The following is an 18,263-nucleotide window of genomic DNA, read 5'->3' as shown; positions in this document are numbered from 1 at the left end:
AAGCGCTTTCATTTTTTTTCTCTCGCACATATATAGTATCTCTCTTTTCTTTGCATATATGCCATTTCATGGCATGTCTAATATATCGTATTTTTCACAGAACAAAAATTGCAATTATCTTATGTCTAACATATTATCTTGTAAGATTTTCAAAGTCAGACCCAAATAGCAATATCTGACATATCTAAATTTGATTTAGAAATCTGAATCAAGTATCGATATGTCATAAATGGCTATCTTTTCATTTCCTTTTTTTTTTTTCTTACACTATGGCACGAATCTCTTTTTTTTTTTTTTTTTTTTTTTTTTTTTTTCTGAAAATACTTATTCTGACTAAGAAAACTGTTGGGGGGCATACTTTAGACCCCTGCTACCCAACGCATTGTAGCACAGTGTGTTGCAAGGAACAAGGACAACTAATAACTCAACTTTTTTTTGTAACAACGGCATTTGTTTTTGTATAATACATGATCGTGCGCCTTCTTTCTGACCTCTGTCCTCTCAGAAGACCTTTATAGTCTTTTTTGTTTCCTTTTTTTTTTTTCCCTCCCCCTGACAGAAAGAGGTTGGTTTTGAAATTTTGCACAAACATGAAACATGATATGAGTAAAATGTAACAGAACGGATTTTCCGGGAAAACTCCGGTCCCCCCCCCTACTTCAGGTTAAAATGGCTAAAATTGACACTTTTGTGCTTATTAAAAAAAAAAAATTGATGACTTGGATTTTTATAAAACTTTCTGAAAAGTCATAACTAACTGATTTCTATATAAATTTGTTTGTCTATACTTCATGATAACTCTTGGGTGTGCCCCAGGGGCTCTTTTAGGGCTAATAGAAACACTCCATTTTTGATACTATTTTACCATATTTGTCTAAAATTTTCTGTGTATGTCTATTTAGCAGTTTTGCATGGTGCTGAACTCAAATTTAAATATGTTAAGGCCTTGGGGACTTTTGGGTCTAAATGGGAGGGGGCAAATAATGGACTTAGTCATTTTTTTTTTTTTTTTTCATGGTGCAGAATTCAAATTTACATATGTTAAGACCTAAAACTGCACCGTTTGTTCATTTTCACCAGGATTTGTCGTTCCATGGGGACTTTTGAGGCTAAATGGGAGTGGAGGCAAGTGCTGAACTTAGTCATTTTTGTATGCTTCGTTCACTGTGCACTCGCTGGGGACCATGCATGCTTCACTTTTTCTTACTGTAACTGTCATTTCGCACATGGCTCGGTATTTGCATATAGCCACCATACAAGCGTCTGCACTCTGCTACAATGTCTGTAAGCATAAAACGGTTCAGATTTTGAAACAACTATAAAAATTTCAGATATTTTTATCTCTATTTATCTTTATTTACTTTTAATACATTTTTTTTTCTGGAAAGTAAAATTATTAGCAAATCTACTAATATTGATATATCATTTGGCATAAAGGTCTACTTCACAAGATTTCCGGCTATGGAATATCTTCTCAACACTCAAATCTTTTCTCTCCAAAATTTTTATACAAATAGTCGTCGATGGGCAAAAGTTTGCTCGAGACAGAGTCCCGATTTTAACTGCCATGAACGGAGTTGAAATTCCAACAAAGAGAGAAAAAGAAAGCAAGAGAGAAATAGTTGCATATTAAAAACAAATACTGAGATATTGCTATTTTGCAAGTTTTAGGTGACTAGTTCACCGCCTTTGAACTTTAAACAGTCTTCTTCCTCGAGTTTCATTGTTTTTTTTTTTGCTTTGCTATTGTTTTTCTACTACGCTTCACATATCATAAGGAATGTGAAGGTTCCATTTGTTATCGATTCTTCTTTTAAGACCTCTTAGTGTTGTTCATAACTTGATCGCTAGACTAAGCAATTGATGGTGTTGGTCAACATGAAACGGTTATAAAATATTTTAATTTTTAGAAATATATTTTAATGTTTTTTTTTTTTTCATTACCATTTGCATGTTGAAAACGAGATTATTAGCAAATATACTAGTTATTCTATGTTGTACAACTTTCTATTGGAAAAATCTTCATATTATAGAATAAATCTCACCTGTCTGTTTAAATGTATGTTTGTATGTCTGCCTGAAACTTTCGACAGAGGCGACGGATTGTCATGAGATTGGTATCATTTTGAAGCTTGATGTCTCGGACGACAAATGTCGAAAAAAAATTAGCCCCCAAAAAACTTAATTTCTTCACCCTCAATTAGGCAATTTTCTACAAGGAGGGGTCGATTTTTGAGGTGTTGTTTTTTTTTGGGGGGGGGGGGGTTCTTTAAAGTACAGGATAGCAAATTTTTCATGAAGGCATAATCTACACGAGTCGTCTAAAGAAAGACCCCCAAAATCTATTAAACTGTAGAAGAGAAATAGCAAATAACTGTGTTCACAAAATAAAATTAACTCTAGGATAGCGATACAAAATAGTTTTAAAACTAACAAAAACAATAGAAAATAAACAAATAAATTAAATGAACATGAATATACATAAACGATCACACATGTATGTATGTATATATATATATATATATATATATATATGTGTGTGCATATATGTATGTACACATATGTATATTTATATATAAACTAACAAAAAAAAAAGAAAATGTCTGCCTTAAACCACTAACCTAGTTTTAAAACAGATCCTTTGTTCGATAAAATGCATACCCATTAGCTGATAGGAAGGGGCGCGGTGGATACTAGAAAGCTGATTGGCTAACTAAATCCTCAATAGAACCTGAGGAATACTAGAGTGGATGAAACGCAGAATATTCAGTTTAGCTTAATCGCCATATATATTTTATAAATTACTAACTAGCTCTACCTACGTATTGAGCACTTTTGAAGTAAATACTTTAAGTTTACGCATAAATCTATACTTTCGTATATTAATTTTATGTGAGTAAATGAAGTAGTTATATATAAAAGAGAAGTAACAGAAAAAAAAACATATATATATAAATCAATATACAAGAAAATGAAATAAGAATTTTTTTTTTAATTTACAAAAACTTTTCCAAAATTTACAAATTTTTTTAAATTTTTGAATTAAAAAAAAAAAATTACAATAAACCTTAACTGGACAAATTTTTTTTATTATTTAGATAGGTTTACCTTATCATTGAAAATTTATGTTTCTGTTTAATTTTATTATGTATGTATTAGTGATAGGATGATTCCAATATTTTTCTCAATTCCAATACAATTATTGATGCCGATTCTGTATAAATCTCTACATATTTAACTATAAAATGGTTATTTTGTCCAGATTACAATAAAAATGTTAAATTTACATCTATTTTCTCAAATGTTACTGGAAATTTAAATCAATAAATATCATTATTGTATTATTACTACCAGCAGTGGAAGATTTTTTTAATAACAAACTGAAATAAAAAAGATAATTAAAAGAATCGTTTTTGGCATCGGAAAATAGGCACAAATTTTTCCGATTCCAATACCCGCAAAAGTTCTGACTTTTCCAATTTCGATTAATCATCCAAACGCTTGTATGTATGTATGTATGTATGTATACCAGGTTAAAGGTATTCAGGAGATAAAACCCATGAATTAAAACAAGGTTATTAAGAGTGCTCAATAAAAAAAGAGCCAAATATATTATTTTTATTCATATAGTCAAGTATTACTTGCTACATTTTTTTTCTTTTTTAGCTGCACTTACTCTTCTTTCCAATATCTTTCTACCCTTCTTTATCTTATTAAGTTTGCTAAAAACAATAAACATAAAAAAATCATAATTAAAAACTTTTAATTATGATTTTCTATGTTTATTGTTTTTAGCAAATTAGGTATAAACAATTATAATATTTGCTAATATTTTCTTCTCTGGGGAGATGGGTAGACATACTTATTGAAATGTATTCTTTGTCTTGCATATAATAAAAATTCTAGATTTGAAATTTAACCATTTCACGTCATAAAATTTAAATTATTAAATTTTGATGTTACACAACAGACAATTTTTCATAACTTATGATTCACTTAACTATCAGCCATACTTTGTGTGTATGATGGGTTTTTTTTCATCCTTTCTTTGCTGCTTACTTTTTTGAAAATCCTCTGAATCTCCTCATCCTTTACATGCCCGTTTACTCTCCTCTCTACATCCTTTACCCGTTGCCTAAAGTCCTAAGATAAAACACTGTCCTTATTATTCCATGAATTATTCATACCTGCATTATTATCTTTGTGATTTTCCAGCGAGTACATCATCCAAAAGTGTACTGATGCTGGCCCTGCATAATTCATGTACCGTCGTCGGTCCTTTCTTGCTTTTATTATCTTTTCTTTCACAATTTTCTCTTTGTTTCCTACTTAAAGGTATCTGTACTTTCTAAGAACTTGTGTGGGTTTGTGGAGATACAGTGCAAGGCATAAAAGATCTCCAACATTTTAGAGTCAGCACCGTGCGGACTATGATAGCGATAGAGATGTGGGACAGGTCTCTATCTACTTTTAATCCCCTTCCAACACATTAGTCACAACCAGAATACATTTCGTTTATTTTTATTTATTTATTTTTTTTCATTTTCGTTTTTCATTTTCGTTTTTCATTTTCTTTTTTCATTTTCTTTTTTCATTTTCTTTTTTCATTTTCTTTTTTCATTTTCTTTTTTCATTTTCTTTTTTCATTTTCTTTTTTCATTTTCTTTTTTCTTTCTTTCTTTTTTTCTTTCTTTCTTTTTTTCTTTCTTTCTTTTTTTCTTTCTTTTTTTCTTTCTTTTTTTCTTTCTTTTTTTCTTTTTCTTTCTTTCTGTTTTTCTCTTTCTGTTTTTCTCTTTCTGTTTTTCTCTTTCTTTTTTTCTTTTTTCTTTTTTTCTTTTTTCTTTTTCTTTTTTCTTTTTATTTTTCTTTTTTTCTTTTTCTATTTTTCCTTTTTTCTACTTTTCCTATTTTTTTTTTTTAACAAATCAACCATTTGCATTTTGAAAGTAAAATTATTAGCAAATATACGAATTTTTTTTTTCTGTTCTGAACAACATTTTTTGTAAACAAGTGAAGCAGTTAATCTTTAGTTAATAATTTTTTAAAAAGATTAATGACTTTGTAACATTTTAAAATCTGTAAAGGAATTGAAAACATTTAAACTGTCGAATAAAAAGTAATTTCTAGTTTTTAATTCTTAGCAACTAGGAAAGTTTGAGTAATTTTCTATAGGTTTATTTTTGCCAGCCTAGTAACTTTCGCCATTGGTCTGTTATGCTTAAATTTGAACTAGCGTTCTGTTCGTTGGTCTGATGTGTTCAAAATAGCATTTTCATTGCTATATTTGCAGATTGAATGGAAACATCCTAAGAATACCCGTTCTTTTTCTTTCCCCCCCCCCTCATCTTTTGCCCACAAGTTATTTTGCGATAACTTCCATTCGATTGGTCTATTTTCGTACCTAAGCTGATGCTATGGTAACAATTTGAAACTGCGTTTGTCATTTTTCTATTGGCAAATGTCATTGGGTTTCTTCTAAAGTGGATGGTCTCCAATTTCTTCTCCTGTTTCCTGTTGTGGGTGAGAACTCAAACATATCACCTATTAAAGCACTGCTTTATACACTCACAGGCACACATAAATATGTGTGTAGGTTTGTATATGTTTATATATATATAATATATGTGTGTGGTATGTGTACGTAAATGTAGAGAGATTTATTTGTATAGCTGCATTTATATGTATGTAGATGTGTGTGTATGTATATATAATATATATATATATATATAATGTGTGCATGTGGGTTGATATGTGCGTATGTAGGGATGTGTGTGTGTGTATAGATCTATTTATTCCTAAGTATCGCGTTTTCATTGAAATTTGTCATCTTCTGACAGCTGATTGAATAATCGCTTAGGAATTTACACACTGCTTATGTAACTTGCTGAAAGTTGGCCACATAAAGTTGCCGGAGATTGGGTCGTATACTGGATTTTTTAATCCGGCACCAATAATGACGCAGGTGTCTTCATTCACTGTATTTTAGCATTACCAGATACGTCAAATGCTTCTGAAATGAAAGCATATAAAATTATCCACACACACACACACACACGTCGTAAATGATGATACTTGAAGTTGAATGAGTTCCATGAATAAAACATAGCATTTGCAAAGAGAGGAGCCTGAATTCATACATGTTCATTGCTTCAACACAATTGCGTCTTGAAAATGTACGACTCGACTCGTGTGAAAAATGTATAACCTATTTCTTAGTGTCTGTTAGATTCATAGGAATTAGTTGTGTAAAGTGTCTTGTAATCTACGCATATGGATTGCATATCGAGGGGAGAGGAGAGAATAAAAAGATCTCACGTACTTTGAAATTTGTGTGTGTGTATCTATTTCTACTATTATATATTGTCTGAGTTCGTTCCTTATAGACTCGAAAACGGGCAGGTCGATTTTTATTAAATTTCTCACAAAGGTCCATTATGTACCTAGCAGTGTTCTTAGATAGGTTTTTATATCGGAATGTCTTTAATAAGTATCAATAATAATGAAAGGAGGAACAGGCAACGTTGACCGAAGTTAACATCTTACGCAGTTTTACATCACAAGTGCAGTTGAGAAGTTTTATTACCACACAAGACGAAAGGCTGGACATATTAAATGAACAGTAGGTTCTTTGATATGACTGGGGCGCGTTTGAAATGCATGTTTCTGTTTAAAGCATAATTGCACCATGATACTTGACATCTTCATTTTAAACTTAAATGTAAGCCATTATCCATATACATATATATACAAGCAGTAAGGTCAGGCATATAAAATTAACAGTAGATTCTTTGATATGACAGAGGCACTTTCAAAATGAATGTTTCTGTTTAGCGAACAATTGAAACATGATACTTGACTATTGCATTTTAAAATTTAATTCAACCCAATATTTTTAATAAAATCGATAGTGCAATGCAGACTACAATTTATTGTGAACTAAGTAACGGAGGGTGGGGTGAAACTTCCTCCCAGTACAACGCAATAGAGCCCCAACTAGAGCAGGCAATCAATCAATTTGATTGAAAAATTGACGATTTCAGCGATTTCGATGAGAATAAAAGTAAAGAAGTGTGAAAGATTTGTTGATCATCATTCAATCCCGGGTAACGTCGGGTCTCTCTGCTACTGTGCGTGTGTATATATATATATATATATATATATATATATATATATATATATATATATACACACACACACTTACAAATATAAATATACCAGATGAAATATCTATCTATGCTGGGTTTCTCAGATCTTTCCTTTTCTCCCTTAAAAGAAAAACTAGAAAAATGTTTTTGATTTTAATAAAAGCAATTTAACATTATCCTTCTTAATCAGTAAACATTTGTTATACTAAAGCAGGTTTAATCAACGTTTGTTTCCTTAAGAATTTTGTTCCTACACAGTTTAATAACACAAAATATGTACTAAAATATACTAGAATCTTGGGATTGGGTTATGGTTTAAAAATGTCTTTTAATTGCTTGAATTAGCAATAATTTATAATTGACTGAACAAGCCACCCATCTCTCTCTCTCTCGCCTCTCTATTTATTTCTCTTAACCCCCAGCCTCCCTCACTCTGTTGCTTCAACCTCTCTAATATTTCTGGATTTCTCTGTGATTATTTAGTGAAAGAGTGACTCTTTGTTGGGTGTCATCAAATGTACATGCGTGACTACAAACCATCATCATGTAGGTGAATTAGATGGCAAATTAATGAATCCTTTTACTTTTATATAAGAATAACAAACAATGACAATACTTATATAAAAGGCAAAAGTGGTGCATACGTTTTTGTATATCTGCGAAAGACTTTGGAAGAGGAGTACTATTTTTTAGAACTTTTTATATACTCCCTAGATTATAATATCTACGATTTGCGAACGGACGTCGTCTCTACATTTATTTTGATAGACTCTTATAAAATTCCCTTTATTCCATCCTTTTGCATGTTTGTTTGTCTCTTTCGTATAAATAAAGCCAAACTAATCGAAGTGAAGTAGGCCGCCTGGCTTTCCTGCCAGAAACGTCTAAGCAATTAGCTTTGATCAACGTTGGGAAACCCCTTCATATCAGACAATTGCTATTCATTTGGGAGCTCCCCCTTTTGGGGAGCTGGTTTTTCCCAACATCGTGGGGAAACAAATACACGAAGAAGCCTGACTGGCCTCAAGCCAGACATTCATTTCTGTGCCTGTGTGAACTCCTTTCTGCAAGTCAACTTTTTAATCGTTAAATTTGAACACTTTTCACTTCTTCTCGCCTCGTAGTGTAGTGGTAAGATCTCAGCTTTGCTTTCACTTTCTTTTCTGCCTGCCTACTCTTTCTTTTTTTTTCCAAACACCCAGGCAACGCCAGGCACCCTCGCTAGTCTATAAATATGAAAGCGAAAATGTATGTATGTATGTATGTTCGCTTTTTGTGTAGTCCAAGAAAGGATTTTTTCGGCGGCTTCTCAAGACCGTCGCTCATTTTTAAAATTTTTTATATCACGTCAAAATCATATGAGTTACGAACTGGGGTCGCGTGTGTATTTAATTTGCCTGACTTTCGAAAGCGAAATATTCAACATTTTTCGATCGGCACATGTAGATTTGCCTTTTTCGTATAATAAAAGCGAAACTAATATGGAGGTTGTTACATTGTTCCCAGCGCGATTCGTCGGGAGCGCCCAAAAGCAATCAGCTTTGATCAATGTGGTTTTTTCCTTATATCAGACAATTGCTATTCAATTTGGACAATCCCCTTTCAATGGGGAGCTGGTTTCCTCTCCTCCCATCATCTTGGGGAAGCCCAAACTGTCCTGCAGTAAATGAAATAACAATCCCGCAGTGAAACAAAGTATACAAACGCCAGAAAACTGCCCCGTCATCATAACGCTACCGTGATGACCTCATTAAGTGGCGACTTGTCAATCAAACCTCCTTGACTTGACTCACTTTAATCGCTCTTACATTACATTGTCGCCGTAGCGCAGGTGTTCAGGCTCAGTCTATAGGCCTCAAGGCTCCGGGTTCGAGCCCACATGCCACCACTCCCCCATTTTTTTTTTCTTTTTTAAGTCGCTATCGTTAAGTTTCCTTTTTGGTCTGATTTACCCTCCCCACCCCCACCAAACATACACACCTACAAATACCTGGGCAATGCCGGGTATCTCCCGCTAGTCTATATATATAAAAGCGAAAATGTATGTATGTTTGTGTATGTTTGGATGTCTGCTAAAAAACTTTTGACAGATGCAACGAAAATTCACAAACTCGGTATCACATCGAAGCTCCATCCTTTGCTCGAAAAATATCGAAAAATTGGCCAAAAACGTTAACTTTTTCACCTCGAAATCGACAATTTTCGACGGGGGAGGGGGTCAACAAAAACGGTCCTTTCGTGACAATGACCGATTCTACACATGCGTCAGATTACGTTGTGATCTGATTTACTTTAAATAGTTGAAAAACAGAACAAATGTCATGTAAGTCGCGTTAGCTCAGTTGTTTAAGGCCTTGGTTCAATATCTAAATGTTTTGGGTTCGAATCGTGGTGTGAGATTTTATTTTCAAACTTCGCCTCAGGGCCTCGGGTTCGATTCCCCATGAGTTCTTTTTTATTTAACACCACACACACCTACAAACACCCGGGCAACGCCGGGTACCCCCGCTAGTCTATTATATAAAAGGGAAAATGTGTGTGAGTTTGTATGTCTGCCAAAAACTTTTGGCAGACGCATCAACCAATGACAAAATTGGTATCGTTAGAAAGACCAATCTCTTGAATGAAAAATATGTAAAAATTGGCCAAAAAGATTAATTCTGTGCTGGTCAGCTGGGCCATTTCTTGCAAGTAGGAGTCACTTTTTGCGTCAACATTTTTGCAAGTCATACGCCTAGCAATCTGAATGTACTTTTAAAAAACGTTATTTCCATCATGACGTCATAAGTCGCCATGGCCGTGACAGCTAGTGCGCTAGCTTTGTTCACCTCCTTTTCTTTTTTTGCATTACAGGTTCGAGCCTGCCTACTGCGGCTTTTTTGGCACTCGACGGGTACTTGCTGCTATTTTGATTGAAACAAAAGTTGTTTTGATTCATTTTTTTTTTTTAGGGGGGGGGGTTCTCAGTGTCTTTAGTATACCACCTTTCTCCACCTGAGCAACGCCGGATATCCATGCTAGTTTATTTTTTTACTTATATATGAAGAGTCTTAAAAGGTAACACAATCTATGAATTTTCAAATGAAATCAACAAAGTAGAATAAATGATGATAGTGTTTGTGACTCAACGGGTCACGAGTAGGTGTAGTATTAATTCAAAAGCAATTATACATTTTTATTTTTTTTATACAAGGGAGTCACCACTTATCAAGGCCCAAAGAACACTTGAGGATAAGGGTTAGTGAGTGTAAGGCGGTCAGTGAGACAACAGCATAGTGATCATTAGTGGTGTGCTTTGGGTAGAATTTGATTATTTAAGAGGGCAAATCGACAAGAACTTGTTTAGATTGGACTTGAAGATGACCATGTAGCTAGCCAGAAAGCAAGCCAGCAGAATGGATTTCCACAGGCGGACAGTTCTAGGAAAGAAACTTTGTTAAAGGAATTTGCACCTAGATTTAGACAAAGTTGGGAGGAACTGTTGATAGTAGTTTTAGCTAGAAAGTGCTTTGCAGGGGGAGCGGGCTATAGATTGAAGCTCAGACGAGCACTTTTCATGAAAATAATGATAAAGCAGAGATGGACTCGCAACATCTCTTTTGTAGGAAAGCGGTTGCAGGGAGGAGAAAAGAGCATCGCCTACTAGGTTTTGAAGCCGTTTTTGAACACTGTCAAGGCAGAGATGATACAATAGCCAATTAAGATTTTCCAAGGCGTTATTGTTATTAAATAGATAACATTTATATCAATGGTGTACATTACTAGAACTAGCAAAAATATGTACACACTGGTCACATATATTTGCATGTGTATATGACAAACGGACATATACTACACTATCCACTCAAAGGAGGAGGTAAAGCCTAGAATTATGATCTCATAACATACTACATTGTATGCTCCCCCCCCCCTAAAAAAGAAGATAGAAGATAATCTCTTGGATGATGGTATTATGACCATGTCATAATAGGTTCTACCTACTACACTAGCCCCTCTCCCCACTGCTTCTCAAAGAAAAAGGAGGAAGTTAGTGCTTGTTAGGATGGCATTGTAATGAACAAACATATACTCTGCTACTCTCTCCCCCAAAGAAAGAGTTTTAATGTTTGAGAAAATGGCCATATGACAACAAAATAGACACTAATATACTCCTCCATTCCCTGAATTGAGTATTGAAAGAGTAGGGGGGTTTTTCACCCCAAACACGGCATATTGCTACTTGGATATACGGGAGCTATTATTTGGGATCATCTCTAATGGGAGACTGTGGGGAGTTGTAGGATATTTCACATATTTAAATTTCTGCAGGATGGTACTGTCAGGGAAACAGAAAGGGAATTCCAAAGTCTAGCAGACCCAGGGAAGAAATTATTAGAGTAGGTTTTCTGGTGTCTAGGAACCTCAACAGTGAAAAGGGTGGGATTTTGTTGGTAGTCGGGAGTATGTAGATTGAGGGGGCACTTGTGCTATGTGGTCATCAGACAGGGATGCAACATTGCAGCAATTGGACAGAGGTTGGAGCATGGCTAATAGTGCAGCACCTATTAGATTTCCGACTCTCTTTTTTTTTTTTTACCTTGTCTAAGGAGACTAATGGTAGATGCACCAATCCAGGTATGGCAACAATACTCCATGCATGGTGAATTGTGGCTTTGCATATGTATAGGATACTCTTTGATGTGAGTAATTTTCCAGCATGGTAGAGGAAGTCCATAGCCTTTGCAGCAGCCTTGGCAATGTCCTCAATGTATGTTTCATAGTAGCATAGTTTAAGATAGATACCAAATCTCCTTTAGTAATAGATGTGGATGGCTAAATAGATTTGTGTAAGAATGTGTCCACTGTCAAGCTATACCTCATCTTTATTTGTTGACAAAAACCATGCAAACAATCAAATTTGAAACCATTGCAGATTTGTGCATTCATTCTTTTTGCGGACTGTTATCCTCATCTTCATACTTGTTGTTGTTTCACCATGTTTCGGCCAACTCATTCTCTGGCCTTCTTCAGGTGATTAACCACGACGGGATAGGAGTGCTGTGTCTTGTAACGTATCCCCACTAATCAATGGATTCCAAAAATTAAAAAAAATAAAAATAACATTGTAAATTTTGTCTTTTCGTTCATTTGATGTTCATCTCGTATAAATCATGCGAATAGATTGTTCCACAACTGTAATTTTTATTTAATTTTTATCAGTTATTCATTACTTATCAAGTCTGAAAATCACTAGAGGATAAGGATTAATAAGATGAGTAGTGACAGTTTAATGATGATGAATACAAGTCATATCTTTCAATTGTAGGCGTGCCCCTTTTCTTTCTGAGATTCTCATGGTTGGTTCTGCTTTTGAGAAGACCTCAACACGGAAACTTTCAACTTCATCAAATCTTCTTCGAGTTCATATATTAGATCCTTGTTTTCTTTCTTTTTTTTTTTTTTTTACTTATAAAGTTAGTTCTCTCTATCGCTTTCAACACTTTCTCACACCTGAAGCTATTCTCTATCTCTAAAAATCTATCATCTACGAAGTACTGTTGTCATATTTAGACTGGTGAATTTGTCCCATTTAAGGATTTTTGATAAATTGCAGAAACGTATCTGTAATTTGATTGGCTCAACTCTTCTGCAACATCTCTCTTACTGACATGTTTTTTTTTTTTTGTGTGTTTTGTTTTTAACTCGTATTCACTGCAAACAAGGTGTAAGGGGCTCCTATTTTTAATCATTTCTATAGGGACACTATGTAGGGAGTTGAGCAGTGAAATGTCTGTTCATTATTACATTCAAGTTCCTGCATGTTAGTATAGTCAAGGAAGCAGGATTGGAATTCTAGCAGATAGAAGGAACAAGCTATTAGAGTAGAAGGGTTCCTAGGCACCTCTACACTGAAAAGATGGGATTTTGTTGCTTGTCGGGTTTATCAAGAGTATACACATCGAGGGGATACAAGTTTATTAAAGCATATTCCATTAAAATACATGTAAAACATGCACAAGAATGCAACATTGTGGTGATCGGACATAGTAGTACAGAACCTGTCAGATTTGAGACTCGTTCTTGGACTCTGTTTTAGAGTGAGTGACCAGAAGTAAATGCACCAGCCCAGATGTGGCAATAATACTCATGGATGAATTGTGGCTTTCTCGGATACTCTTAGGTGTGAGGAATTTTCAATCTGTATAGAAGGGATCTCACTTTCTTTACAGCAACCTTGTCAATGTCTTCAATATATTTGTTCTAATTCATGTTGCCTGTGAATGTTTGCCTTGTGATCTTCATCAGTTTGTTGTTTTGATACATCATTGTAATACAGCTTCCAATTCCAGTAGCTTCTTTCCAAGAACTGCAAGCTTGTGGAACTCTCTTCCTGATGACCGTTTTTCTTTTTACCTATAACCTAGGTCTTTTTAAGACTAAGGTCAATCGGCATCTTCTGTCTTTGCGATCATCATCAATTCAATTCATTCAAATAGATACTTGAAGGAAGAATCAACCGTCCAAACCATGAAACTAAGACTAATTACACTCAACATTACACTCTTGTGCCTATTAATTGTTTTTATGACGATCTGTAATTAGTTCAAGTGTGGATCCTAGACATAGAGACGTATAAACATTTACACATATATAACAAAGTTATATATATATATATATATATATATATATATATATATATATATATATATATATATATATATATATATAATGTATGTATATATATGTGTCAATTGTGAAAAACTAAGCAATTGGCCAGTCACAATGACAACAGATGACATTTTGATAAAGTCAACTACTGGTCACATTCTAAACCACTTGGTAGACATCCTTCTTGTCCTATCCCCCCTCCCCACTCCTTAACGTCCGTGATTTCCCCCACCCACCCGTTCACACAGCATTTCCTCTCCTGAATCATTGTTTACTCCCATATCATTGTTATGCATTCGTCATTCTTGCCATAAAAACACATTGGAGTGTCGTTTCGCCAGCACCTAAGCTCCTTTCTGTGAAAACTGTACGTTTTAGACGTACCCTATTCTTGCGAGATTATTTTTTGTTTTGCTTTTGGATAGCTACACCCTGGAGTACTTCACCATGTTTTTTGTCAAGTTTATTTGGTAGGTATTCTAGTGTCCTTCTCTTTTGCTTGTTTTCTTTATGTTGGATTTTGTTTTCTTTATTCAGACTGAATCTTGAGATCGTACAGGAATTGGGGGATGTGGCATCGGTGGGACGAGCCTGTGGTAACCTAGGAAACACCTACTACCTGCTAGGGGATTTTCAAAAGGCTATCAGTTACCATGAAAAGGTAAGTCTGACATATTTTATTTATTAGTACAGTTCACCCAGTTGTGCCTGTGCCAAGATTGTCATGTTTATGCAAATGTGGTCCACTTACATAGACTTAAATTTGTATATTCACCACGTCATGACATTGGTGAATACACTATATAAATATTGAATGTATGTACTTACAAGAAAGTTAGAAGTTCTTGAAGTACTGAAAAAGCAAGAAAATTGTGTCAAACAGTAATATATATATATATATAATGAACACATTTTAAGACTGTAAAATATACTTAACATGCAGTTTATTGTTCGACAGGATACTCAAATGAGAAATATTAAAATTAGGAAATTTTAATTTCTTATTTGAGTATCTTGTCAAACAATAAATTGCATGTTAAGTATATTTTCCAGTCTTAAAATATATTCTATGACAAGCTCTATTTCCTATTTTGGTTGTATGGGGGGGGGGGGGTATTACTATATTAATATTTTTATTCGCTTAAAGTTTTTGACTTGCAAAATTAATTTTTACTTCTTGATTTTATATATATATATATATACTAGCGGGGTGGGGTGGGGGCGGCTTTGTCCAGTCGTAAGATACGTTTAAATATGATATTTTAATTTGTCCCAATTTCATATATATTATTATAGTCGTAATTACAAAAGTAAAAAAAAAACGTATCTGGGTGCCATCAGCTAGACTCGAAATCGAAAGCAAAGCTGGTGACGTTACCACTGTACCAACGTGACACGCATATGAACTGATTAAAAATACACTAAGATGAATGTTCAAAATGTATAACAATGTTTTCAATTTTAACCCTTTTGGATCCCTTAAAACTATTTTAACTGGCTAAAGACTCATAAAAGAACGGCCTGTAAAAAATCCAATCATTTGGGGCCCCTAGCGTCGCTCGACAACCTTTGCTTTGGAAAATATGGTTTGAAAATATGGAGACAGGCAGACTTTTTATATATATATATATATATATATATAATCTCAAGTAAGCAGTAAGTTGGCTTAAACAAGTACTATGTATGTGATATGTAGAACTTAGTATCCCTAGGAATTTAAACAGCTTTTATTTCATTTTATTTCTTTTATTAAATATTTAAAACTTTTTCTTTTAGATTATGTTTTGATTTTTAGATTTGTATGGCTAGGTTTCCTTCCTTTGATCTATTTGCTTTTCTCTGGTACCAAAGTTACTCAAGTTTTTTTTTTGCATTTTTATTTCTATATAATTTTATATGCTAATTAACATATCACACAATAGTTCTTAAAAGTAAGATTTTAATAATATTGTTATACTTATTTATTTAGTTATACGTAATATATTATTTGAAAAAATTTATATAATAGTAAAATAGTAACTGAATTCTGTCTACATTTTCTTATTATGGAATTGGTGTTTTTCACTGGAGAACCAGGAGTTTAACAGCTGTCTTTTTTTCAAATCTCCAAAACAGCACCATGGTAAACACCTGATGTTTCTTGTTTTATAAAGTTCCTTCCACTGTTATATAGTTTGAATCCGTTTTGTAATTGTGAATTTTCTAAGAGTAAACTAGCTGATACAAGTACAAAGTCTGCGATATGTTGAATTTAGTTAGTATTCCTAAGAATTTAAACTGTATTCATTTTATTATACACTTTTATAAAATATTAAAATTTCCTTTGACATTTATAATAGAAAAATGCAAGCATGAAAAGTAATATGGTTAAGATGTAAATATGAAAAGGTTAAATACTAGTTATTAAAACTTGAAAAGAAAAGGACAAGATATTCTAGTAAAAAATATAATAAATGTATAACTTGGAATATTGCAGCATTAAGAATTGATTATATAATGTTAAATTGAATTTAAAAAAAAATTTTTTTAATGCTGCTATATTTTAAGTTATAAATTCTATTTTTTATTAGAATATCTTGTCCCTTTTCTTTTCCAGTTTTAACAATTAGTTTATTTTTCCATGTTTAAATCTTAGCCATATTACTTTTCATGCTCACATTTTTCTATTGTAATCCATGATTTTTGCAGGCTTCCAGTAAATTCACTTGTTGTTTGTTTAAATTCAGTCTTATTTTTTTGCCCCCATCAACATAACATACACATATGTAATAACAATGTACGGCATTCACCTGCTTTCATTCTCTCTGTTTCACTTGTTACTTTTCTTTTTGTGACAACAGTGAATTAGTAGCAACACTAGTCGCTGAAGTGATGTGGCTGCTATGGAAACCAGTCATAAAAAATGTCGCTCACTTCCTTACAAATTTTTACGATTTTGAACACCACTAAATTCATCATAATTTTATTTACTGAACGAAAATTGAAAAAAGATTTTTCGCAATGTAGCTGAGAAGGTGATCTAAAGACTAATAATTGTTTGAAATTTGGTTGAAAAATGAGTGAGCGGTGAAGCTGTAAAGCAGTTCTAAATGACTAAAACTGACACTTAACCATATATTCAAACACTAACTTGTTTGAATGATATATATATATATATATATATATATATATATATATATATATATATAAAATATTCCATTTGTCCATATATAATGTTATGAGGATATATAGTTTATGTATCGATTTTCAGTATTTACAGTGCTCGATGTGCGAGTAGAGCTTGACAATTTCTCGTGGCTGATACACAGAAGATTTTGCCTAACTTAATTGTCATATATTTTCATAACTATCTCTCTCTCTCATATATATATATATATATATATATATATATATATCCTGTATCCACAGAAAATAGTTAATATATTTTATGTATCGATTTTCAATATTTACTTCAACAGTGCTCAATGCATTAGTAGAGCTAGGTAATAAGTTATGAAAACATTTTTATGGCAATTAACCTGCACAGTCGTCCACATTTCATCTTTGTAGGGAATCATTAAGCTAAAATGCATGGAATTTGTGTTACCAGGTGTTTTCTATATATATATATATATATATATATATATATATATATATATATATATATATATATATATATACGCACACCCACACACACACACATATGGTGTTTGGTTTAGCTAACTAGCTAACCAACTAAATTCTTTATTTCCTCTCACATGTTAATGTTTTCATTAACCAATGGCAGGACTTCTCTCCAACATTTATATAAAACACTTGGTAAAACAAATTCTATACATTTTAGTCAGACGATTCTTGATAGGGATTAAATGCTGAAGTCTCTGCAGGTTAATTTTCATAACTTACTCTGTGTGTGTGTGTGTGTGTGTGTGTGTGTGTGTGTGTGTGTGTGTGAAATAGATAAGTTGCAGATTTTACTAATTATGTATGGTAAATTAAGGCATGACAAAACATAACAACTGATTGTCTATTCATGTGATCTTGGGAGACGTCATTTGAGCAACTTAGAATTCTTATGTCAAGAACAACAGGGAGCAACCGATTTTAATTTAGATGGTCTGTCATGCTGTTTATTTTTTTTTCTTACATTATAAATCTTTATAAAAAAAAAAAATTTTGCAGACTGATGGGTCTAGATTTGGGAGAATTAAATAATTGGTTGATATATTTACTTTTTATTGTAATTTTTTTATATAGTAAAGATTTAACATTAAAATTAAACATTAAAAAACAAAAACATTTATGATTTTAAAAAGTAAACAAAAAAAGAATTTTTCACCCCTTTTGCGTTGAGGGAACATTTTCTTATGTTGGACTCATATTTTTTTAAACTATTTCTCCAAAGTCTCCCCCCTCTCCCAATACTCGTTTTTTTTCTTTTTTTCTTGTTCTTTTTATCAGGAAAGAAAAAAAAACAGTAGAAATAATTTA

At 33.0% G+C, this 18,263-nt stretch overlaps 1 protein-coding gene across 4 annotated transcripts in view; it reads left to right on the top strand.

Moving 5' to 3' along the window:
• LOC145254851 (G-protein-signaling modulator 2-like) overlaps positions 1–18,263 on the top strand; it is a 635,388-nt gene that overhangs the window by 508,870 nt on the left and 108,255 nt on the right. For all 4 annotated transcript variants that reach the window (XM_080113701.1, XM_080113700.1, XM_080113702.1 and 1 more), the window contains one exon: positions 14,331–14,454. In XM_080113701.1, coding sequence (XP_079969827.1) covers positions 14,331–14,454 — 124 coding nt within the window. The remainder of the gene's footprint in view (positions 1–14,330; positions 14,455–18,263) is intronic.

This window comes from Euprymna scolopes, chromosome 30 (genome assembly GCF_053919585.1).
Source record: "Euprymna scolopes isolate OS-2025 chromosome 30, ASM5391958v1, whole genome shotgun sequence".
Lineage (NCBI taxonomy): Eukaryota > Metazoa > Mollusca > Cephalopoda > Sepiida > Sepiolidae > Euprymna > Euprymna scolopes.
Note: the sequence above shows the minus strand (reverse complement) of the source record. Positions and strands in the feature narration are given on the sequence as shown.